At 41.5% G+C, this 25400-nt stretch overlaps 2 protein-coding genes and 1 long non-coding RNA gene across 6 annotated transcripts; 2 read left to right on the top strand and 1 right to left on the bottom strand.

Moving 5' to 3' along the window:
* Window positions 1–15: 15 nt before the first annotated feature.
* Window positions 16–9549, top strand: RPL7 (ribosomal protein L7). Its single transcript, XM_033155425.1, has 7 exons — window positions 16–134; window positions 1215–1320; window positions 2572–2738; window positions 4206–4343; window positions 6853–6962; window positions 8031–8241; window positions 9491–9549. Exons 1-6 carry the CDS (start codon window positions 121–123, stop codon window positions 8237–8239), a joined length of 744 nt encoding a protein of 247 aa, XP_033011316.1. The 5' UTR covers window positions 16–120; the 3' UTR covers window positions 8240–8241; window positions 9491–9549.
* Window positions 9550–10430: 881 nt separating this feature from the next.
* C7H8orf89 (chromosome 7 C8orf89 homolog) lies at window positions 10431–22965 on the bottom strand. Of its 4 annotated transcripts, none has more exons than XM_033155420.1 (8): window positions 22715–22965; window positions 20788–20839; window positions 19395–19555; window positions 16907–17039; window positions 14826–14915; window positions 13720–13830; window positions 11996–12060; window positions 10431–10629 (listed from the first exon to the last, which is right to left on the bottom strand). In XM_033155420.1, the coding sequence occupies exons 1-8, from the start codon at window positions 22758–22760 to the stop codon at window positions 10490–10492; spliced, it is 798 nt and encodes a 265-aa protein (XP_033011311.1). In that variant the 5' UTR covers window positions 22761–22965; the 3' UTR covers window positions 10431–10489. The 4 variants fall into 4 exon arrangements, with proteins under 4 accessions (XP_033011311.1, XP_033011312.1, XP_033011313.1 ...); XM_033155421.1 differs by having other exon boundaries at window positions 16907–17036; XM_033155422.1 differs by having other exon boundaries at window positions 22721–22965.
* Window positions 21057–24777, top strand: LOC117050072. The gene is made up of 3 exons (XR_004427055.1): window positions 21057–21740; window positions 24198–24263; window positions 24689–24777. It is a non-coding gene; the product is annotated as an uncharacterized LOC117050072 (long non-coding RNA).
* The last annotated feature ends 623 nt before the right edge of the window (window positions 24778–25400 follow it).

Genomic DNA, 25400 nt, shown 5'->3' with positions numbered 1-25400 from the left:
GGCAACGCTTAAGACACCTAAAGCTGGGGCTTTGCGCTTAATGGTCCCTTCCACTAGGCGGCGGAAAGACTCTTCAAGTTCACCGCGCATGCGCCAGTTCTTTCTTTTCCGGCGGCGACCATGGCGGGCGAAGAGTGAGTAGTTTTTTCTTCCTCGGTGCAATCCGTTGCCATCCGCAATATTAAGAGAGCATTTCCTGGGTTTTGTTTCTCGGCTTTCGCCTCTGAGGGCTCCGTATTCTGAAGAGACTTTTGCTGAGCTTTATTAGCCAGTGTTTTCTCGGGAGACAGAGGTGTTCATTCACAGGGATGCGGCTGGGAAGCGTCCCTCCCTGTTGCAGAGGGGCGCGTTGCGAGGGGTTCATTTCTGGGGAATGAGCGGAGCTGGAGGCGAGCGGGAAGGCCGCGTTCGCTTTGGCAGCTTCCAAACTCACTTGGTCGCCTCGCTTCATGCAGGCCGTGCTGGTCCAGTAGTTTGCGTGGCGCGGTTAGGCCTAGCTGTAGCCTTCCGGCACACGCGCCCAGCTCCGTTTGTTGAGGTAGGCCAGAAAATTGGGAAGCATTGGTTACTTGGGGATTTGCGAGCGCTTTTTCTTAAATAGTTTCCCCGAAAAAAAGGCTTTGACCCGCTGTTGCGATCGTTAGTCGCGGTAACCATACATACGATTGTTTTATTGGAAGGGATCCCGAGGGTCATCTAGTCCAACCCCCCTGCAAGGCAGGAATCTTACTGCCCAACATGGGGCTCGAACCCATGGCGCTGAGATTACGTTGGAATTAATTTTGTAGAAACTGTTTTTCCTGTAGTGGGGTGCAAGTAGTTTCGCTTTTAAAGTACCAGTACTGTATTGTAATTTGAGATCTTTTATGATAATTTATAAATCTCCAAAAAACCACTCCAGCTTTGCAGGTCACTGGTTTGTTAAACATGTTTATAGGTACAACAGTGGTAACAATGAGTTTCACATAGCTATATCTCAGGAAATAAAAACTGCTCGATATCTGGAAATTCAGAAAAGCAATAACCTGTCTCTGGGGAGAAAAGTTTGAATAAAGTAATTTGGTTAATATGCAGAGTGTTGTATAGCTGAAATAGTTTCCTACTAACAAGTCTAAAAATATATTGTATGGCTTATTATGTTTCTTTTTGTGTGCAGTATGTATGAGAAGAAACATACTTATTCAGATGTATATGTCTTTTGCTTTCTAATGTAGAGTGAAGAAGAAGTTGCCTTCGGTTCCTGAGAGCCTTTTGAAGAAAAGGAAGGCTTTTGCTGAAATGAAGGCCAAACGTCTGAAAAAGCTGTTGGCGCAAAAGAAGGTGAATATAACTTAACAGTCTTATCCATATGCATGTTACTCAGAAATAAGCCCCATTGTGTTTAGTGGAGCACATTCCTAGTATATGCAGGAATACATGCAGCTTTTATTAATGGAGTTGTGCTAGATGCAATTTGATGGAAGTGGCTTGTTTTGCCTTGATACTGTAACAATGTTCCATGTGGTATGTTAAGAGGGGATACCATTAAGCTGCAAAATTGGATTTTTGTGTGTGACAACTTAGGTAGTTGGCCTGTTAACGTTTTGTGACTCTATAAAATTAGTAGGCAGATTGATCTGCCTGCAAAAGGCTTGTAATATATGGATCAAATACCTAGTTTTTTAATATTCACCACTGCTTAGTGTTTATCTAGAAACAATATTGTCCTCATTCTGGCTTATGTCTTCTTTCCCATGAGCAGCTGTAGCTGGCACCAGAACCACCTTTCCCTAACATGCTCAACATGGTATTTCACATATAGTAGTGCGATAGTTATTAGTGACCTTTTCATTATAGAGATTATAAAGCTCTTAACCAAATGCCCTTTATCCATTCTCTTCTTGCATCTCATTGAAGGGGTTCCTTGCCTTAACCATTCAGTTACAAAACTCACCTCCCCCAGCCTTGGCTCTACCAAGGCTGGGACCTTGCTTCCCCCTTCTTTAAAAAAGCAAGACAAGAAAAGCAAATAAGCATTCATTCAAAGCAAGCACCATCAAAACTATGCACGTGCATACCCAGCATTTCCAGCTTAGACTGATCACACAAAAAACAAACTATTTGATAATTATAGTACTCCACCCACCTTTGCGCTATTACAGGTTAATAAAGGTAAGGGCCAGTGTGGAATTGTAGTTAGAGTATCGGACTAGGACTTAGAAAGACCCAGGTTCAAATCCCTACTCAGTTATGAAGCTCACTAGGCCACTCACTTTCAGTGAGGTTACATCAGAGCTTTCCAAACTGTGTCGATTGTAGTGTGTAGGTGTGTTGCGCAAACGCTCTCTGCGCTGGAAAGGGGTTGGTTTAACCCCTGTTTTGTTAGTGGAACTGAATTGCTGTGTCGTGAAATGATGCTCTGGGTTGCCTGATAAGGGTACCTGATGCAGATAACTGCTGAAGCTATGCGGGTCTGGAGCTTGTCATTGCCTGGATAAGAGACCACTTGGGGAAAACAGAAATAAAGATGTAATAAATTTGTATATACAGTATTTACTTATGAAATGTAATAAAATTCTGTTCTGTTTTCAGTTGCGAAAAGCTGAACGAAAATTAATCTATAAAAGGGCTGAGTTATATCACAAAGAGTACAGGCAGATGTACCGGCGTGAAATTCGCATGGCCCGCATGGCTCGCAAAGCTGGCAATTACTATGTACCTGCTGAACCCAAACTGGCATTTGTGATCAGGATCAGAGGGTAAGATGAACAAATGTGTTGTGCGAACCCATAAATTAACAGTAGTTGGTCTCACACCCACACTGAATATGTAAGGAACATGACTTTCCCCCCCCAAACCCTGTGAACTGTAGTTTGTTAAGGGTGCTGGGGGTTGTGGCTGTTTGAGGGGCAATCCTCTTTATGACCTAAGCCTTTGCAGCAGCACTGTCCTTTATGAGACTAATTCAAAAATACCTTGTGTAGAAGCCCCTCTATTCAGGTTACCCTTAGTTAAAAACAGTTCTAAAGCTGTGTGCCTAAAGGATTGACCAGCTGGTGGGAAGTTCCATGAAGTCCAGGTTTCAGAATAAATAAAATAAAAATATTTTAAATGCGTGTGTCGGAGGGGGAGGTGGTTTTGATTTTGTTCCAAATATTTGTGGTTTTATCCTGTATTTTTATCTTGTGAACCACCCTGAAATCTTTGGATGAAGGGCGGTATATAAATTTATGCATGAATGATTAAATATAAATATAATTTTACTTAACATTCAAATTATACACGTTGGGCCTAATGCAGAGCAAGACTTTCAGCCTTATATCAGTGTTAAGGCCTAATTGATTTCAAAGTGAAAGAGCATAACTTTTTGCTTTGCATTTTTAAGTAATATCCCACAAGTTTCAGTATATTGAGGAAAGCTCCACTGAACACACTTGGACTTCATTTTGAGTTAAAAATGTACGAGTGCTCTGTTCTGCTTATGGTCTAGGTGTAATTTAGTCACTTAATTTATTTTGATTTCTCCCTGAAAACCTTCAGACTGGCTAAGAATCAGTGATTACTAATAAAGTAACAAAATAAAATAGTTAATTAATAGCACCCAAACTAGCATTTAAAATAATAGTATTTAGCATATTTAGATCCCGGTGCTCAAAAGCTGCCAGTGTTCTGCCCCCCCCCTCCCAAATACCTCATTTGGGTTTAGTTTGCTACCAACAATGGTAGCACAGCCAAGGGGTAGCGATAAAACAGATGGAAGAGTGTGAAGAATAAACACGTCTTGACCTAAAAAATGAAGTGTAAGAAGAATAAACATGTCTTCGCCTGAAAAATGAAAGGTGCTACAGTTTGCTCCATGGAAATGCTGGGGTGGAGGGAATCACTTGTATAGGTTACTACCACAATGAAGGTCTCTTGCTTGTCTTGGATTGCATAACGGTTGCCACTTTTTCTAAATGCTCCTTATTTTGAAGTGGGCAAGGACTGTGTTTAGGTAGGATTTTTTTTAATCCTTTAGTGGACTGTTTGTTTGAGGGGCAAAATTATCTTTAATGCTATCCAGCAAAAATAAATGTCGTTGGTATGTTAATTATAATGTATGTTCAGCTATCTAGAGTGTTACATGTTTTACTAATATGATGAAAGCTGCTTTCATTGGAAGTAGCTGGTAGTTAAATCTGTTTGGAGAATGTAATGAAAAGAAACATGTTTTACTACACTTTTAGAATTAATGGCGTTAGTCCCAAGGTTCGCAAGGTACTGCAGCTTCTTCGCCTGCGTCAAATTTTCAATGGCACATTTGTGAAACTCAACAAAGCATCCATTAACATGCTGAGGATTGTTGAACCTTACATTGCATGGGGGTAAGTTGAATCTTAAATTTAGTGGTATATATTGTTCCTATATATGTTGTCTTCTGCTTGTCTGCGTTGGACGAAGTGGTCTCTACCTCCTGCTGCAGAGCAGAAAGTTCTACTCTGGTGCAATAGCAGACTGAACATTGCGTCATACATATTTAGAAGGTTGAAGCATAATGAGGTTGGCAGCATTTTTAAGAATACACTGATCCATAGTGTAACCCATGTATGACCAGCTAATGTCCCACAAGAGGTACTGTATTTTTCGCTCCATAAGACACACTTTTTTCCTCCTAAAAAGTAAGGGGAAATATCTGTGCGTCTTATGGACCGAATGGTGGTCCCTGGAGCTGAATTGCCCAGGGGCCACAAGAGGATCGTGCTTTTTATTTTACAAAGAGAAAAGGGGGTGTTGAAAGGACCCCACTCAGCAGCTGATAGCAAAAGATCGGGAAAGAGATAAGAGTCCCCTGCTCCCTTTCAGCCCCACCCTCCTTTGTTGAATGTGCTGCAGAGGGAGGTTGTTTATTTCCCCAGCTACATGTGCTGGCTGATTAGATTTATCTGTCTGGAAACTAGAAAAGGCTCCCTTTCCTTTAGAAGCTGCAGAAATGTGAGTTGAACCCCATAAAAACAGAGCTTTTCCTCTTTGCTTTTCCCCCTTTGCAAAAAAAAGCTGCAAAACTTTTAGCTGATCCTAAAAAAACCAGGGCTTTTCCCTTTGCAAAAGAATCTGCAAAACTTTTAGCTGATCCTCAAAAAAACGGCTTTTAGAAGAGGAAAACCAGAAAAATATTTTTTTCTTGTTTCCTCCTCTAAAAACGAGGTGCGCCCTATGGAGTGAAAAATACGGTATTTGTTTGCAGTTTCACTTGTGTGGAATGATGCAACAAGTTTTCATGTGCATTTCATGTTACTATTTTGTATACCATACATAATGTGTAACAGAAATAAATGTACAGTAGACTTTGAGTAATGTAAACTTTGGGTTGTGAAAGCGGCAAACCTGGAAGTATTTTTCCGGGTTTCGTCACTCACACATGCGCAGACGTGGCACCTCTGGATTTTTCGGGGTGTGCATGGACTCCCAAAACGAATTAAATTCGTATCCAGAGGGTCCACTGTACCTTCTTCTGTTTACTAAAGTTCTCTTTCATGCCTCTTTCCCCTCTTATCACATTTTAGACTGTAAGCCTTTTTGGGCTGGAACTTTAGCTACCATGTAATGTCTGGAATTGCAAAGTTTGTTGCCAGTAGTCCTGTGAAAGGATTTTTCTTTTGAGGAACTACCTTGGTTATCTTTTCCAAGTTGATTACTTCACACCATCAGACAAGTACTTCCATAATAACTTCATCTTTATAATACATAAGGGGCTAGAGAGTTTTAGCTCTGGACTAATGTTTGGAGAAGTACAGTAGTTCATGATAATACAGGTGTTGGCTCTTTCTGGCCTATGTTATTGAAAGGGCTATGGACTAGAGTATAGATTGGTAAATGATACTTTCTCTTGCTGATGAAAACTTCCAGTGTGGCAGTTTGATTATACAGTTAAAAGTATTACTCCTATTTGGGAAAGTGTTGTATTAAAATAGTGAATAATTCCTATGGTCCTGGAAGTGGTAGTAGTTCCCAGCAACAAATTCTGTGTCAAAAGATTTGCCTCCAGGGTACCTGTAGTAGCTCTCCTCCCATATAAGCCTGTCTTTAAGATTTGCACAGGCTCTTCTGCATTCAAATGATAGTAGAAGCATAGTTGGTTGGGACATCATCTATCCCTTCTGTCAAGAATGCAGAAATCCCTGCCTCAATATTCCCCCCCCCCCCAAAATCCCCACCTTATGTCATTTATTGAAAACATTTTTGATCTGGCAAGCTTTTGGCCTGCTGGGTTAAGTTATCTTAATGTGGTTATAGTAGACTTGTGTTGGATGCTTTTTCTCTACTTCATGCTTGTATTTTTCTGACTTATGTTTGTGTCAGATCTTTAATGTACGCTTTCCAATTATGAGAATATTGTACATTGTCCTTTGTATTGTGATTGCAATAGGAGGGTAGAAATTTAGTTAATAAACAAATGCATAATATAAGCCATTATTTCTCCCCCACCATCTCTGTCATAAATATGTTCCAAGCAGTTTTCCTTCCTGCTTAGGCTAAAAATGAACCCCCCCCCAACACCCTCCTTTCTGCCTTGTTCAGTGCATTCTTCCACTGTGTGCCAGAAGTTGTCCAGGCTAATTTTCATTCCTTGTGAGAGAGCTGTTTTGTTCCCAGCATTCAAACCCCAAAGCTTGTCTGGATACAGCTACTTAATTTTAGAAATTAGTTAGCTGTGGTAAATACAGATGTCCACTAAATGGACAAACAGCAAGGTGTTGAGGACACAATATTGCCAGTGAACTCATGCATTTGGTATACAAATTTTTATATTTTTAACTTAAAAATTCAAGCAGCTTATTTTCATTATGTTACAAGGTTATCAGTGCTGTTGTCATTTCTTATCTTTTCTTCCAGTTACCCCAACTTGAAATCTGTGCATGAGTTGATCTACAAGCGTGGTTATGGGAAGATCAACAAGCAGCGCATTGCTTTGACAGATAACTCTCTCATCAAAAGATGCCTGGGTAAGTAAATTTATGACAACTTGTACTAGATTTTAGTGTATCACTACATCTGTAAGCTTATTGCATTCTTTTATTGTCTGAGACAAGTATTCTTTGCAATCCTGCTGGCCAACTTGAGCATAGCATTTTGCATTTACCGTACATAGAAAGTATTTCACTGATGTTCTCAGTTAGAACTTTTCTTTAAGGGTATGCAAGTAGTATGCCATTTTTGCAAGATGGAGTACTGAGGCAGTGGGTTGCTGAAGGCTGTCTAGTTTGTGAGTTGAGATTTGAACCTAACACATTCTGGTTTTCACACCTAGCCACAACATTACACTATACCAACTCTTGCCTAAGATTGTAGTTTAGCGTTAGAAGTCAACATCAAAATAGAAAAAGTAACTTCATTTTAACTGTCAGGGAGCCGCACTCCGCTGCCAGGCAAAGTCTGGGTGAGTACAGGCAGCCCCAGCCACCCCTAGCTAGCGATACATCTTCCAGCACCTCCCCTGAGGAGGAGGGGTTACCCTCGGGTAGCCAGGTGGAGCGCGGGCTCCAGCATGTTGCTCAGAGACCCAGCACCGTCTGGCAGACCCACTCTGAGGGGGAGATGCCGCTTCCATCGCCTGAATTGCGCAGAGGTGTCAAAAGACCAGGAAGGCGGCATTTCAGGATGCCCAAGTTCTTATGCTGGGTCGCAGCCACAGACAGGCACTTCCGGATTCTTCTAGCAACTAGGCAGTCACATTTTTCAGTAGCTCCGCACTGTAAATAGCTTTGGCATAATAAAATAGTTTAAAGACAAGACAGACTTTGTCTTTACTCGTGAGCAACCGCTTTGCGGACCTGACATTATCTTAAAGTCAAACAAATACAAGTAGATTCCAGTTTTTCATAGTGCCACTATCAAGTTGGATACGCAGTGTATAGCGCTATGTCCCATGTCCCAGTTCCTTCTTGGTTGCGATGTTCTCATTTGGGTGACTTCGCAAATTGCATTCTCTCAGCTACCCACAGGGTGATTGCAACAATCAATGAAATGGGAAGGCACTTTGTACTCTGAACCTTTTCTAACTCTACTTTTAGGAAAACACGGCATCATTTGCATGGAGGATTTGATCCATGAAATCTATACTGTTGGCAAAAACTTCAAAGCAGCAAACAACTTTCTCTGGCCATTCAAGCTGTCTTCTCCACGGGGTGGAATGAAGAAGAAAACTATTCACTTTGTAGAAGGTGGTGATGCAGGAAACAGGGAAGACCAGATTAACCGGCTCATAAGGAGGATGAATTAATGGTATGCTGGGCTGGAGAACACTTATTTCAAGTGATGTTACAGTATTGTAGCAAGGGTTTCCTTCACACATCTTAAGTTTTTCAAGGGTGTGTGCAGAAAAGAACCATTGGTTTGTTTTTGTACACATATGCACCTTGCACAAGGGATAGAGGCTTCTGGTTGCAGAATATTTTCTTCATGCGGAATCAGGGAGTCTTGGGAATTCATTGACAAAGTTAAGCAGATCTTGCCATGGTCAGTTCCCAGGTGGGAAACTGAGCATCACATGTTAATTGTATTGCTTCGTAAAGGAGCTCCTTATACCTTTACGGATTAGAGGTGGTGAAACTACAGTCTTAGTTTGCAAAGGCACTTCTCTCTCAGCCACAATACCATAGCTATGACATCTTAAGGTTCCTTCCTGTTTTGTGCACACTAAGACTTTCTAGGGATGACACCCTGCCAGAGGCAGAAATGCCTTTGTAAATCAAGTAGGGCTTTCCTTGCCCCTCTCCTAGCTAGGAAATGCAATGGCATCTCAGCCCAACATTGCAACGATCAGCAGAAGATGGGGGAGGAACATGTGCAAGTGAGTATACAGTGACGATGCCTCCCACAGGATAAAGTAGTATATTGTGATACAACTATGGCAAAATTCTACAAACTTAACTATTTAGACCAAACTGCCCTAATGTGCAGGATTAAAAATACAATAAAGCTATACAATCTTTAACTTGATTTTTTCTGGAGCATCTGACATTTTAAAGTTCTTTATGTGTGGGGTTTGTAGGGGGAAATATAAGCAAATATGGGTGTGGTATGCAGTTTGTCTAGCTGTAGAATTGCAGCTTTGTTATGTACCTTACTTCCTTTTGTATTCAGAACTCATATTGTCATGTTAAGCCATAAACTGCAAGCTTCTTATTCAGAGAACAAATTATGCCCCTTGTTGCTCTATTTGTGCTATTTTAAATCTTTTGGGTGGTTGGTTAAGATGGAGTTTAGAACTGCACTTTAGGGTATGTACTGCTTGAGTGTGTCTTAGAGTAATTACTGTAGTATACAGAGTTGGCTTTATGGGAAACACATCTTTTACGTTTTTTAGTCACCACAGGCAGCCAGATAAGTGGCTTTTTGGTTCAAAGTGATTTTTGTGTGCACATAAAGGCAAGGAAAACACTGAAATGTGTGCTGTCAGGCTAACTTGAAATTCTCAGAAAAATATCCACCAATTGAAATGTTTCTAATCTTAGTTTGTCTTCTCTTCTAGGGGCCTGCCCAGCAGATGACATCTCTATGCATTGATAATAAAAAATCTTCTGTGAAATTGTGCTGTTCTTCCTTGCTCTGAAATTGACTAGCAGAGTACTTCTGCAACCCTTTTAATTCTAGGTAGCTACAACCAGTAAGTTATTGAGAAAGCTAAGCTATGGTTAACCTACACAAGGTGGTCCTGAGTAGTTAGCTGAAGTCTGTCTGACAACAAGGTGTTAATGACCTTGCCAATGAAAAGACTAGGAAGATGCGCTTTGGATAGCCAAAAGATCTGCATGGTCAGAAAAGGAACTATGATGATCACCCTTGTCCTCTTCAGATAGAACATGAAGTGGGCCTTGGGAAAGAGGTGCTGGTGGCAATCCACACAGCAGCTTGTGATGTCAGCACCTGCTATTAAAAAAATTGTTTAGAAAGTTGATGTGAGTTTTAAATTACTGTTAATTCATTTTAGTGATAAATTTGTTTTTGTAAACTGCTTTGGGGTTTTGATTTTTTTTAAAGAAACCTGTCAAGCAGTATATAAATTTGATGAAATAAATCACAGCCTATCCTGAGGATAGCAAAGGGTTAAGAAGTTAAGCAACCCAAACCAAGTAACATGCTAACAGACAGTATTTTCTTTCAATAACAAAAGGACTCTCCTTGGAGGTTTTTAAACAGGTTGGATGTTTGTCATTGACATATATGCTTTAGCTGAGATTTCTGCATTAGAGGGGGTTGGACAAGATGATCCTCAGGGTTCCCTTCCAACTCTTGACTTTCCTATAACTATTGCGGGTGGGTGACCTGCTACTGCATTAGATGCAGTTCAAAAACTTTACAATGACAATATAACTTACAAACATAAAAAAGGTTTATTAATCACATATTTCCCTTAATTGTGAGGTTTGCTGATCAACGTAGTATTTGTGAAAGAATTAGATAGACGTGAACAAGAAAATAGTAACTTTACATGATTTCAAAGGAGCCTGTTCCTTTCCTGGTAGGTTGTTTACATCATCTGTCTCTTGGCCTTCCTGATTTTTCTTGTTTTCTCTTGATGTATGGTTTCACATTCCAGTGCAGCCAGTTGAGAAAGCCGCTGGAGGAACTGAGGAGGAGCTCCAATGACAGGGTCTGTGAAACGATAACCTAGAAGAAAAAAATGAAACTCCCCTTGATTAGTAATGTGCCCCTCTCACAGAAGTGCTTAAAACAGAATTATACAAAATACATCAAAAAACCATTTTCATTAAAATATAAACATGATTTTGAAACTAGTAGTAATGGTTATCTGAGAGATTGTCAATGGTAGTATAAGGGGGTACCATAGTGTTCATAAACCTGCCCCATTATGCATTACTCTGACCATGCTTGTCTAGAGAGGCCTATGATTTTATATAGGTTCATAAAACATAATTCAATTTGCTATTCTTAGTACAGATACCTCGGATTTTAAAAAAACTAAACAGATTCCCATTTCTAGTGTAGTGCACACTTGCTATATTAGCATTTTGTGTTCTCCATTTAGATTATGATTTTCCTAAGCAAACTTTGAGCAAGGTATGCATTAAGATAGAAAAATTACATTTGTGACCATAAAAATGCAACATGACCCTATGTATTTCCATTCCAAAATAACTAGAATAAATCCAGAACAACTTTAGTAGCTTATATCAGTAATTGCCTTTTGTTAATTCGCTGAATTAAGCCTTTGAAACATTTTACAAATATGCCTAGAAATGCTATCCCTTAAGTACATACAAAAACAAAGCCTTCAATAAACATTTTTATAACAACTAGCTGGCCCAGCCATGCCTTGCTGTGGCTCTCCCCCCCCCCCCCATTCTTGCCTGGTTTCCCACACGTTATCCCGATGAACTTAAGCCTGCCTTCTCTCCCGTTTTCCCACAGCTTATCCTGATGAACTTCTGCCTGCCTCCTTTCCGTCTTTGCCCCCCTTTTCGCCTGCCTCCCCCCAGCTGCTCCTGTGGTGTGATTTGTTTGCCACCCACGCACTCCCTGGTCACCCTGAAACTCTGTTGCTTACTGTTGTATAATTGCAAATGGCGCAGCCTGAGGCAAGGAGATGTCTTTGCGGAGGCAGTTGAAGCATGTTCCGGCCACTCCCTCGCCAGCAGCCTATTGGCTGAGCTGACCTCAAGTTCCGCTCCCCCTCCCTCCCTCCCTGTTCTATAGTGTGCTGCATTTTACGCCCACTGGAGGGCGCTATGTTTTTTGTACAAAATCACATTTTTAGGTGTGGTTTTTCTTAAATGTAAGTACATCAGATTACTCCCATATTGCCATGGAACGTTGTGTCCAAATTTGAAGGCAATTGGTCAAGCGGTTACAGAGCAATGTTCAAACACCCAGCTTGAACATTTATATATATGTATAGATATTAAAAATGCAAGAAAGTTCACACAGTAAAGCAGTGAGAAAATGAGTTTGCCTAGGAAATGCATCCTGGTGAAGACATGGTAGGAAATTAAATATATTAGGTACTATACATTACCAGGCTTGAATTTGGATCCTTCTGGAAATGAAATTAGGCTGGAACACCGATTGTACTTCTTCAACCTACAAACATTTGCACAAGAACGTACTATTAATAGGTTATATTTATGGACAATGGCAATCAGGGTGACTTTCAGTGGTGTAATTTCCCAGCAGTGTGCCAAGAGATGAAAAAAACATGCTGATGAATGCCATATAAGTATTCCTACATCAAAATTTATTTCTATAGGAATTGCCATGCAGATTCCTAGTAGTACTCTACAAATATCAAAACCTTTGTACCGAAAGGACTAAAATGCATGGGGCTTTAGGTAAATATTAACAGGACAGACCTAAAAATGAATACTAAGAAATAGGGGTCATAGAGCTGAATTGAGTGGCTATAGGACAGCAAGCATTGCTGGGAAATAAAACTTGCATAGGAACTGGTTCTGAATTGTACTGTTAAACTAGTCATAACATTTTCCTCCAGCAGAGAAAAGTATTGACTCAGTTGCTCTTTTCACCAGCTCAGGTAGGCCAATACTGTACTACAACTTTACACAAGCCTTTACTACATGGGAGAGCTCTCCTTCCTCATTGTGGTTCTGCCTAGCTCAGGGGTCAGCAACCTTTTTCAGCCGTGGGCCGGTCCACCATCCCTCAGACCATGTGATGGGCTGGACTATTTTTTTTGGGGGGGGGGAACGAATTCCTGTGCCCCAAAAATAACCCAGAGATGCATTTTAAATAAAGGCACACATTCTACTCATGTAAAAACACCAGGCAGGCCCCACAAATAACATCAGCTCTGCTGATTCTAAATCTCTGCTTTTTACCTCCCCCTGTCCCTTTGTGGGTGTACATATGAGCCTTTGGCAGAGGAGTGCGAGGGGGTGATGTTTCCCAGCATCACAACAAAACATAACTCCTTGGCTGAGTCCAGAGATTATCAAGGAGATGGGCCAGGCTAAAATGCAGAAGCTGCTTAACTATCCAGTGCCCAGTTCAATCCCATCCACAATAGCAACAGTCTGGAACTGCCCCAGGTCTAAGTGAGTTTTGTTCCTTGCCTCTCTTCACTTCCTGTGTCCCCCAGTAAGGTCCCAAGACATGGTGAAGGGCACATGATGCAGTGACCTTGCCGAAGGCAAGCAGGTGGAGTAAAGGTAAAGGTAAAGGTACCCCTGACCAGTTGTGTCCGACTCTGGGGTTGCGGCGCTCATCTCGCTTTATAGGCCAAGGGAGCCGGCGTTTGTCCGCAGACAGCTTCCAGGTCATGTGGCCAGCATGACAAAGCCGCTTCTGGCGAACCAGAGCAGCGCACGGAAACTGGAGCAGTCCCTATTTATCTACTTGCACTTTGATGTGCTTTCGAACTGCTAGGTGGGCAGGAGCTGGGACCAAGCAACAGGAGCTCACCCCGTGGCAGGGATTCGAACCGCCGACCTTCTGATCAGCAAGCCCTAGACTGTGGTTTAACCCATAGCGCCACCTGGGTCCCTAGCAGGTGGACTAGTCTGTGCCAAATAGGAGACCCATTTTGGGACAGTTAAAGGTGGTTAAAATAAATATTCACTTTATTTTCATGAATTTGATGAAGCCATGTTTCCCTCTTTCACTATTATGTTTCAGGAATTTATTTTAGAAAATAGTCTGATGAAGACACAATTAAATATATAAGTTAAAGCAACTCCCAACATTGTTTTTCATGAAGGACCTGGTCCACTCAAACTGCCTTACCTTACAGCACCTAATTCTCCAGCTCCACCATGCATCCCGGATGTCTTCAGAGGGCATGGTTTCCAAGTAAACACCCCTCTTTTATAAGCATCCCCCATGGCTGTATCTCCCCTGCAGGAGAAAAAAAAAAAGTACAGTGGTACCTCGCAACGAAAGGCATTCGCTAACAAAAGGGTGACTCGCAAGACGAAGTTTCCTATAGCTGTGAATTCCCCCCCCCATGAAACCGTGATTCCTCCGACCGTGCTTCGCAAGACAAAATTTCCGCTATACGACAACACTCGCGGAATGAATTAATTTCATCTTGCGAGGCACCACTGTATCTCAGACAGCAATGTTTTACAGTATAACCATCATGGTATCGCTTATTTTTCACATAGTGCTGTGAGGGTGGTTCTTACGGCCCAAGGTTCACAAAGAGCATTATATCACCAGCACACCATGTTCTTTACCAGTGTCAAGTCATTTTATGGCACAATCCCAAAGACATGGGGGAGGAAATCAAAGGTGACAATTTCATCCAGTGCCCTGTTGGGCTGTCACTGGCAAAGAGAAAGTAAGGGTGAATCAGCACTCCATCCTTTACAGGTTTGCTGCCGTAGTTTTCTCCCTAGTGTAGGGTCCATGTTGCAGGTCTGGGTACGTCTCCTTCACTGCATCTACTTATAATACAGTGGTACCTTAGGTTACAGACGCTTCAGGTTACAGACTCCGCTAACCCAGAAATAACGCTTCAGGTTAAGAACTTTGCTTCAGGATAAGAACAGAAATCGTGCTCTGGCGGCGCAGCGGCAGCGGGAGGCCCCATTAGCTAAAGTGGTGCTTCAGGTTAAGAAGAGTTTCAGGTTAAGAACGGACCTCCAGAACGAATTAAGTTCTTAACCCGAGGTATGACTGTACTCCTTTTGAGGCCTACCAGTAGAGCTCTGACATCAGTAGTGTCTGCTGCAGTGGGGAGTGGGCACCAGATCCACCTCTCTGAGGCCTTGCCTCTCTTTTGACCCTAGGGGAAGGAGCTCTGAGGCTGACTAAAGCCCAATCGGACATGCCAACACTCAGCCTTCAGGAACATAATTCTGAATCCAAACTATAAAGAGTAAAATTACCTGCTTTTGTAGCAGCTTTCAATGAAGTATTGTGATGAAGTACACGGAAGCACAAAAGGTGGCAAACCAGGGTCGTCATTACTGTAAGAGCTAAAATTATCAAAAGAAGAAGGTATCTAACTATATAATATTAAATGGTTAGACTGTGTTATAAATTTTTAACATATTTTATCCCAAATAAATGGGATTGGTCAACAGATACAGGGATATACATAATTGGGTAGAAATAAAACAGGGCTCTTTGTCGTATATTTTTCTCTGACCTCTAACTCATGATAACACTCCATGTGTCTAAAGTTTACTGTAGTCCATGAAACCTTATGCCATACATATGTTGATTTAAAGTGCCTTGTGGCACTGTAGCTTTTGCTACAACAGACTAACTTGTCTGCACTTCTGGGAATTGCCTTAAATGATCCTGCCCCAACCCAAGCTGCAGTATGCAACAAGCCATGAGAAAAACATGAACAGTACAGACATTCATCCACTCCTGTTTCTACTAAAAATTGTATCTTAATGATACATGTATAGCTCAGTGGTAAGACACTTATAGAACTTTTGGGGCAAAATTAAATGTGTGTTTATTAAATACAGTGGTACCTCGCAAGATGAATGCCTCACTAGATGAAAGGCATTCGCTAACGAAAGGGTGACTCGCAAGACAAAAACGTTTTGCGATTTTTTCCCTGTAAGACCACGCTTCCTCCGATGGTGCTTCGCAAGACGAAATTTCTGCTATACGACAACACTCGCGGAACGAATTAATTTCGTCTTGCGAGGCACCACTGCACATGCTTGCTGTTTGGCTTACTACTACTGGCTGTGGGGCAATTTTTTTACACTAAAAGAAACGTAGGGGAGAAGAGCAAAACCTATCCTCTATCCACCTTAGGAAACTTGTGGTTACTGTCATTTCTCCAGTTCATACAATTGTAGAGTTAGTGAGAAGCCTCTCGGTTACATACCACATTAAACAATGAAACATTGTAAACTACCTGTTACAGGTAGGTAGCCGTGTTTGTCTGCCGTAGTCGAAACAAAATAAAAAAAATCATTCCAGTAGCACCTTGGAGACCAACTAAGTTTGTTCTTGGTATGAGCTTTCGTGTGCATGCATGAAAGAAGTAGTATCTGAAGAAGTGTGCATGCACACAAAAGCTCATACCAAGAACAAACTTAGTTGGTCTCTAAGGTGCTACTGGAAGGATTTTTTTCTAATATTGTAAACTACCATTAATGAAGTTGAGAATTTATGTGTGGGAAGTAAACACTACCCTGCACAGGCATAAGCTTTGTCTAAAAAACAAAACAAAACCATAAAGCAGTAAGCCTATGGCACAGATGAGTACTTGATAACTTAAAAATACTGAGGTTTTTGCTGTTTCCCACTGGCCATATTCAGACATCACCCTATACCACAGTTTAGTGTGGTCAGAAAAACTGGTCTCCCCTCTTCCAACAGCTGTGAGGTAGAATGTGGAACATTTCATTTCCATTTTTGCTTACCCACAGCTTGTTTCCTTGTTGCAACTGACAAAACATAGCTTGTTTGAAACAAGCCAATGTGAAACTAATAAGCTTGAGGCAGGGTGGTGACTGAATGGCAAGTGATTCCCTTTGCTCTGAACAAAAAACAAAGCCAGTCTGGGTATGCAGTATCCAATAATAATCTTCCCCCTTTCCTCTGAACAGGTGATCACTGATGTCACAACCAACAGTTTTTGCCATCTGACTGGCTGTATGCCTACTTTCCAATGTCTGAATTGGGGCTCATACAACATTTGGAAGTAACAGAATTTCCACTATATCATGACGATTTATACAATCACTATATCATCACCTGTTCATATTTTAGAAGTGTTCATCTTCCATCTATTTGACTTTAAATGCAGAAATGGAGCTAAAATTCCATCTTCTATTGCCATTTTTAAAATAAATTTGTACATCAAATTTTATGAGATGTGCTTATTAGAAATTCCTCAGCTTGAATTCTGCCTCTGCGAATTATACCTGTGCAGTGCACTTTGAATATGGGAAATATCTATATACTTCATACAATAATAGAGTTTATAATGGTATACCTGTCTGGAAATAAATTAGCAGCACCTTGTGTCTTCTGTGCAACGGGAGAGGGGTTTGGTATTGCCTGAGCAAGACTTGGCATTGCAGCATTTTCATCAGAGTCTCTCAAGCCATATGTAGACGTATATTCTGCTTAAGAAAAATAATTCAAAGCAGCATACATGGAACATCAGGCCAAAACTAGCTAGAGCTACAGTCTTACACTTGCTTAGAAGTTTGCTCCACTGAGGTCAATGGGAGACTTCTGAAGAGGCATGTCTGGGACAGGAAATTGGTCTGGTCCTTGTGAGGTTACCAAGTCAGAAGGAGCAGTTCCCTTATAGTGAGCTTATGTTCTCAGCCAACTATAGAGTAAGGAATCTTCAAGAGCGAAAATGCCTTCTAAATATACTGTGTGTGCACACACTTACACTAAACTGCATAACATCTATTCATCATGTCAAATCCACAGCTGAAACTTACTCCAGTATCTAAAACATGCACATTCTGTTCCTAATGCTGAGCCACTACGTGGAACACAATGAATTGCAGGGGGATTGCAGATAACAGCACTATTTTATGTGTGCCTACTTTGAAATTAAAAGACGCCTGCTTCTTGGGAGGAAAGCAATGACAAACCTAGACAGCATCTTAAAAAGCAGAGACATCACCTTGCCGACAAAGGTCCAGATAGTTAAAGCTATGGTTTTCCCAGTAGTAATGTATGGAAGTGAGAGCTGGGCCATAAAGAAGACTGATCGCCGAAGAATTGATGCTTTTGAATCATGGTGCTGGAGGAGACTCTTGAGAGTCCCATGGATTGCAAAAAGATCAAACTTATCCATCCTTAAAGAAAGCAGCCCCGAGTGCTCACTGGAAGGACAGATCCTGAAGTTGAGGCTCCAGTACTTTGGCCACCTCATGAGAAGAGAAGACTCCCTAGAAAAGACCCTGATGTTGGGAAAGATGGAGGGCACAAGGAGAAGGGGACGACCGAGGATGAGATGGTTGGACAGTGTTCTCAAAGCGACTAGCATGAGGCATGCCTGGCGTGCTCTGGTCCATGGGGTCACGAAGAGTCGGACACAACTGAACGACTGAACAACAACAAACAACAACAACAACAACTTTGAAATATGTTCCACCAAGTTCAATGGGGCTTACTCCCAGGTAAGAGGATCAAGTTGCAGCAATCCTAAGAATCCCTAAATGGCAGTCAAACCTGGAATAATTCCATCGCTAAAACCCCCCAAAACCAACTGTTTTAGAACAAAATTGAACATTCTGTTGTTGACTACCTTAATATGTTATTTACATACAAATGTTTACATATCTCGCTTCAGCAATCCTTTTGTGCTATTTACAAAAACATGCCAATATACAACATATTAAAAGCAGCAATATATTAATTAAAAAGCCTGGGAAAATAAAGTCTGCTTGCACTGAAAAGATAGTAATCCTGGCATCAGGCAAGCTTCCCTTGGGAAAGAACAAACAGGGTACCACAACCAGAAGAGGCCTTCACTCTGGTTTCCACACACCTTACCTCAAATGGAGAGAGCCCCAGAACAAGTTGAACACTATCTCCCTGAACAGACAAAACACCTACTAACAGAACCTCTGTCTTGATGGGATTGAGTTTGCTTATTAACCCACCTTCAGCCCATTATAGATTCCAGGCACCTCCTCACCACTTCCACTCCATCACCTGAAACTGATAAAATGAGACACACAGAAAGTGCTGGGTGTCATCAGTACACTGATGGCCTTTATCCAAAAGTGTGATTTAGTTATGAAAAAGTATGGAGCAAGACAAAACACTATGAAACAGCAAAGAAGAAATACTATGGGATCAAGCAGTAGTTCCCAACTATCACATTCTGGGAACAGCTTGAGAAGCAGAAGTGAACCAATCAGAACATCACTTCCATCTTCCAAACCAGGGTGCCCATCCTGAAGAATACTATCATTAATGGTATCAAAAGTGGCTGAGAAGAACAGCAATATCTGGAGAGGATGTGCAGTACAGCAGTTTAAAGGAAAATTATTGTTCTTTTGAACTCAATGGGCAAACATCTATTGATTTTAACGAGTGGAAGATAACTCACAACAACAAAAAGTGCAAGGAAAAACTAAATAGGTACCTTCCAGACAACCAGTTTGTTAACAACTGTTGATTTTGTTTGTGAGGAGGTTGTATGTATTTAAATCAAGCAATTGTTATCCCCTTTCAGTGTATTTCCCATCACTTTTCTTATTGCAAATAGTCCAATTCCTTTGGCAATTGGTTTGTTGTACACAACTACAAAATCCACTATAATTGCTCAACCTAAATTTGCCAGTAGTCTGTGGATTCCAGTCCACAAACTAATGACAATCTGGAAGCAGCCAGAAATAGAGATTAGGTTGATCTTTATGGCAACTCCAACACTAAAAAATCTTGGTAAGTTTCCTTTTTATGAAATGTAGCCTAGGATAACTATCAAATGACAACCTTAAACATCTTACCTTGTTTTATCCTTTTTGTCTTTATCACTGCATGTTTCCAACTATTCTCGAAAAGGTGACCCCCGAATGATTTTCCGGAGACTTTTTTATCCAGGAATCTTTGGTCAGATTTTAGGATTGGCAATTTTTGTTCCTTTGGTGGCTGAGAAATGGCAGGTCTGCTGTTTCAAACATCATAATGAACACCAGAGGGGATACAAAAGCAAAAAATAATAAATGCTTTTCACATGTTGTCTGGTACAGACATTTCTCAAGTAATAAGTGGGTCACCAAGGATTGCTATGTTTCAAACTCTGTTGGCCTTCCCTTGAAGCTGATGGAAACTTCCCCAAAATGTTGGGGAAGACTGCCCTACATGATTACTCCTCAGAAGGACTTCTCTCCCCGGCCAACTTACTGCTTCTTCAGAATTGTGCTACAAACTGTTTTCAATCAAATATTGTAACATTTAGCTACCTCTTTCCTTATCAAGTTATCTGTGAGAAACTGCTCAACTTCAGCCAAGGAATATTGGAGTGCTACAGAGCTACAGAGAAAAGAGAAATACAAACTGTATTTCAGGAAAGTTTGCATTGATCTTCTCAGTGAGAAAATCAGATGGATTGCCAAAGAAATAGTTCAAAATGCATCATGATAAAGAAAAGGATCTTATGCATACTAGAGGCATATGTCCCTTTACTTTTAAAAAGTGCCTGTTTTGATAACTGCTACAGCTTTTATGAATCATTAAAATATGATGCTAAGCTTTCCTTATTAATTCTTCTGTTGCAATTTAAACTTACAAGACCCTATCACCTAAAATAGGAAATGATAACTCCAAATCTTTGGCAAAGAAAGCGCAGTACTTGTAGACATTTAAAAACATCAACAATCCCCCAAAGGTCTCAAGAGCTGGGAATAAAGAAGTTGAATAGAACAAGAAGTTGAATAGAACAAGGGAATATTTGGCTCTAAACTATAGAAACGAAAGTATTCCTGTGAACCAGCAACAGGCAATTTCAGCATCATGACTACATATAAGTCTGCTGTTCAGGTGGCAGATGCAGTAAGCAACAGCAGCCTCTCAGTTGCAAAGAGGTTAACAATGCAATCTTCTACATGTCTACTTTGGAGCAGGTCTCACTTAGTTCAGTGGGGTTTACTCCCAGAATAATACGGTATATTGATATAAGATTACAGACTTAACCATTCATCTCCATTAATGGGAGTGAGAAATGAGGAGTTAGGAGTTATGGAACGATGCTAAGTTAGGGAAGATCATCACTAGCATTGAGCTAAAAACCAACCTCTTTTGAAATCAAGTTGGGTTGGGCTTTCATATTTTAAAAACACTGTGTTTCCTATTTTAGAACACTAATTTTAGACCACAGGCCAAAGTTAAATAAATACTTACCATTCAGGGATGCATGAGATTTCTGGCAGCTTACCATTAGGAGCTTGTGAATCTGAAATATGCAAAGTCCATTCAGATTCAGTTACTCTATTTTCATACCAAAAGTTAAAGTAACATTACAGTTAAATATACTTGCATTAAAAACAGTAAATATTTTACCAGTAATGGTAAATTTTGCTTTAGACAGCGCACTTCCCCATTTTAATGATGCACTACAACGTATTATTCAAACCAAAATTTGGTCAGAACACAGATTAAAAGGAGTGTGATTGGGATAGGATATCTATTAACAAAACACTTAAGGAATTTTTATAGCTTATTTTGTCAGTTTATAAACCATCTTTCAATAACAGGGTTCTCAGGCTGGCATACAAACAATACAATAAATTGTTGTAGAAGCTGCAGCAAAAACCTCTAAGATCTAGCAGAAAACAATAAAACTAAAAAAATTGCTGCAATTTCTGGTGCCAAAAAGACATCAAAATTGGAACCTGTTACACTTCTTGAGAGAGAATATTACACATCAGAGGTACAACAGTGGGACAGCTCTATATCCTTTTATCACCAGCCACACACAACTTAAGGCTTTACAGCAAGGTTGGGGAAGTGGATCTAGCCAGGAGGAGAGTTCACCCACCTATCAATCATCTAACAACACAGTGATGTCAGGTGACCCATTTTTCTGCACAGCCCACAAAGCAACAACAACCAATCAGCTGCACTGGGCTTTGCAGGTGTGGGTGATCAGCAGTGCCTGCAAACTTCTTTTTGGCTCAGGTGCACATATACCTGCTCTGCACCTGGTGTCATCATATATAGGTGTAAGGCAGGTGGGTATGGAGAGGCCTAGCATGCCTATTAAGCCCGTAGACCAAAGATTCTCCACAGAAAGGTAACAATCTACACTTTGAATTGTGCTTGGAAAGAGATCTAATGCAGCTATGTAAGCACAGGTGAGAAAGGATGCATAAAGCTGGCCCCAATTAACTGGTTATACTATATTTTGTACTCACTGAAGTTTCTGGGAATTTTTTTTTTAAATGAACCCTATAATGCATTAAAAGGCATAGATTTCAAAGTTTGTTAGAAAAACATTTATATCACATTTCTGATGGTCCCCTTTTACATGAACTAAGATACAGTAAATGAAATTTACAGCCCTCTGCTCTTTCCAGCCTAGCAGTTGACTTACTCTAGCAAATGTAAAATAAATTATCCCCAAATCATCTCTGAAACCTACAAGTTTCTCAAACCCACACACTCTCTCTCCACTACCTCAGAACAAACACACCACACAAAACCATACACATGATAATCTGGACCTCATTGAAAACGAACTGTATTATCACTCTCTTCCCATCAGGCAAATTCTTATTCCCACTGCTCTGTTTTACCACTGCTCACTTTTGTTTCCTCAAGTCCTCAGAATTGTTAGTATCTTTACTTTCTGAGTGGAAGCCCCACGGCTTTGTTTTTGTCAGGTGCCATTCCTGCAGCCTGTTTTTCAACACAATATACCACTGAACCCCCCCACTGCAGCGTGAGAAGTGTTTCAAGCATGTGCAGAGTGCCCTTCCCTAGGGGAGTCATTTCAGGCAGGGTTGAGCCCCAACACGCCTCTTCTCTTCAATACTCAGTATTTGCAAAATGCTTTAGGCTAGAATCCTGTGCTATTATTTGTGAATAAACCCCATTTAGCTCAATGGGACACATCGCTCTGTTAAAAGAGCGCCCGGGGAGCTTCACATTAATCCCTCACAACAACCTCGTAAGGTAGACCAATTGGGTCGCCATACTGCACGCACGCCAAGCAGGGAGAGTGGCCCATCAGTGTCCCTTCCTTTTAGGGGAAGGGGGGAACTTGCAGCAATTCCTCTCTGCCACCCCAACCCCCCCAGAACAGCCCCCCCCCACCCGCTGCACTCACACACACCCCGCTGTTCCAAGTGGATGCGCTGCTGGCTCCTGCTCATAGCGGCCCTTCCACCACCACCGCTCTCTATCGGGGAAAAGACGGAGGTTCAACGGCGGCCGAAGATTCGGCCCCCTCGCCTCTGTAGGACGGGAGGAGGCTGAGGCCCCTCATGGCCCTCCGCGGCAGCCGGCGCGCGAGACCCCAACGGCCGCATCTCTGCCCCGCCGGCCTCGGCTACTGGAGCGCCGGCCCCGCGCAGGCAGGCAGGCAGGCAGGGGTGCGGGCGAGCAGGCCTGTCGCTGGTTGCTAGGCAAAGGAGGGAGCCGCAATAAAGAGGCGAGGCCTGGCGTTCATCAGGGGGCGGCGACGAGGGCGAGGTGGCTCTCTGGGCCTTGAAGCTGAAGGCAAGCTGCAGCTGAGACGGCCCGTCGGGTAGCCTTCTCTTCCCAGCTGCGAGCGTTCCCTCGCCTTCCGACAACTGTTTCTGCAAGGCAGACGTTCAACAGGCGAAGCCATCTGCTGCTGCCCTCTTTTGTTTTGGAAAAAGCCTCCCCCTGTTGAATTTCTGCCACTTGCAATCAGAAAGGCTGATAGGAAGAGGCAGCATCTGCCATGGCCAAGGCCCGGAATGGGAGCTGCATTTAGACTTACAGCAAAATCCCAAACTTCACGGGCATCGCAAAGTCTTAAAACAGTTTCATCGTAGTCCAGGTTGACTCACATGGAATTGCCCTTGGATCCAGAGTGTGGCAGTTCTCACCTTTAATGCCGGGCATTAGGAGCTGTGGTGAAGGCACACTATTCCCATAGTCGCATCCTTTCTGAGACCAAGAGTAATGTTTTGGATTAATAGTAGGCCTACTACGCAGCTTAAATTTTTCTCACACACCTCTCCTGTTTTGCTCAATGTCTAGTCCGATGCCTTGTGGATTCAAATACATGCTCACTATTTTTGTGGCATGTTGCTTAATCATCGTGAAGTAACTTTGGAGCTTTTCAAAATAAAAGTGACAGTTTAACCCTTAGCCATGCATGCTAATGTAATCTGCTTCTGCTGCTGCTGCTTGGTTTATTTGGTGGGATTCTCTCTGAGAAAAGTGGCATGCAGAGGATTGGCAAAGAGGACTCCAGGAGATGATTTCATTGTGAAATATGTGGATAATAAATTATTACTACTACTACTACTACTACACTTAATTCATAATTGCTGGTACTTCAGCAACTCTGTGGATTCCCAGGTTATTCCAAAGTGTTTGAGTTGGTTGATTTTTCATCCAAGCACCAAGATTAGGAATCCTGGAATGATTCCATCAATAGGAAAGGAGAACAGCTGCAGGAACAGCAAAGGCACTGTTTACTCAGTGCTGCCCTGTTCACACACCCTAAGTGGCAATTTCAATGTGAGGTTCTAAGATGTTTTACTACGAGTGGGAAAAGTTTCTCTGGACCGTAGAAGTTATTTTATAATGTTAAAAGGGACTGTCCTTTATTTCAGACAACACCATGGAACAATTGCAACACTAAAGTTACGCAGTGCTATAGATTCCATGAAGCAAATAAAGTAAGTTCCATGATGTCCTTTTAAAAATAATGTTGCGACAATTCTAGCGCGAACTAGGACAAAAAAGGTCACAACACCAGCTGCTGAATGAAACGCAGTCATAATATAAGCACAAATCATTCCTTCAGAAGTGGTGTTCATCTAAATCTCAGTTTATACATTCAGCACAATCACACGGTAAAGGTCTTTCTGAACTATGCCACTTCATGTTGCAGGTGGGAGGAAATGTATGTTAAACCACTTTCCCATCAGAAAGATATACCACCAGTGAAAACAGCATAAAGGGGAGAGAATATCTTATTTCTACTTCAAATAAATTCCTAGCTGCTTCTTTGGCACAAGACTAAGCAAGGACAGATTGATGAATACTGACAAAAATCATGACACTGCTGTCTTGTCAAAAACTGGTTTGTATCCTTTCATAGGAAACACAGGATTCCACACCCTCCCCCTGCATAATTCTGCAATTCAAGGTAAAATGTGCCACAACCAGAAATTTATCATCTGGCTGTCTTGAGATAAAGAGTCTTCATATTCATGATTGCTTTTTTCTTTGTATTAGCCACATTGCCTAGTTGCCTCACAGTCAATATTCTGGAACTTGTGTGCATAAAATTGGCCATATCGTGAATACTGAAAGTATTTATGTGCACTAAAAGCTATGCATTTGTGTTTGTGTGACTGGAGGCGTGAGCTTGAAAAGCCACGCCACAAACACAAAAGCATACTCGTTCAGCCAAGAGGTGAAAAGATGAGAGAATAGGACGGCAAATTTGATACACTGTCTGAAATACAACAGGTTCATTGATGACAACCACCTCTGTGGTAGGAGAAACGGCATACTAGATTCTCAGTTACACAACGGGTGACACTCTAGAATCCTGGCTCAGTAAAGCAGAAACAAACAGTACAAGAAATCTACATAGAGGGGGATTTTGTCCAAAGCATTGGCACTTAAAGGTTCAACTAAGGTTAATGGAAGAGGAAAGGTAAGAAAGATGTTAAAAATAGGGATACTGGGTACAGAAATGCAAATACAAAATTACCAACTATCATACCATGCTTTTACATCTTGTGGTCAAACTGTGGACAAAACAGCAGTCTGTTTTGCAACTGTTTGTGAAACAATGAGCAAAG

This window comes from Lacerta agilis, chromosome 7 (assembly GCF_009819535.1).
Source record: "Lacerta agilis isolate rLacAgi1 chromosome 7, rLacAgi1.pri, whole genome shotgun sequence".
Taxonomy (NCBI): Eukaryota; Metazoa; Chordata; class Lepidosauria; order Squamata; family Lacertidae; genus Lacerta; species Lacerta agilis.
Note: the sequence above shows the minus strand (reverse complement) of the source record. Positions and strands in the feature narration are given on the sequence as shown.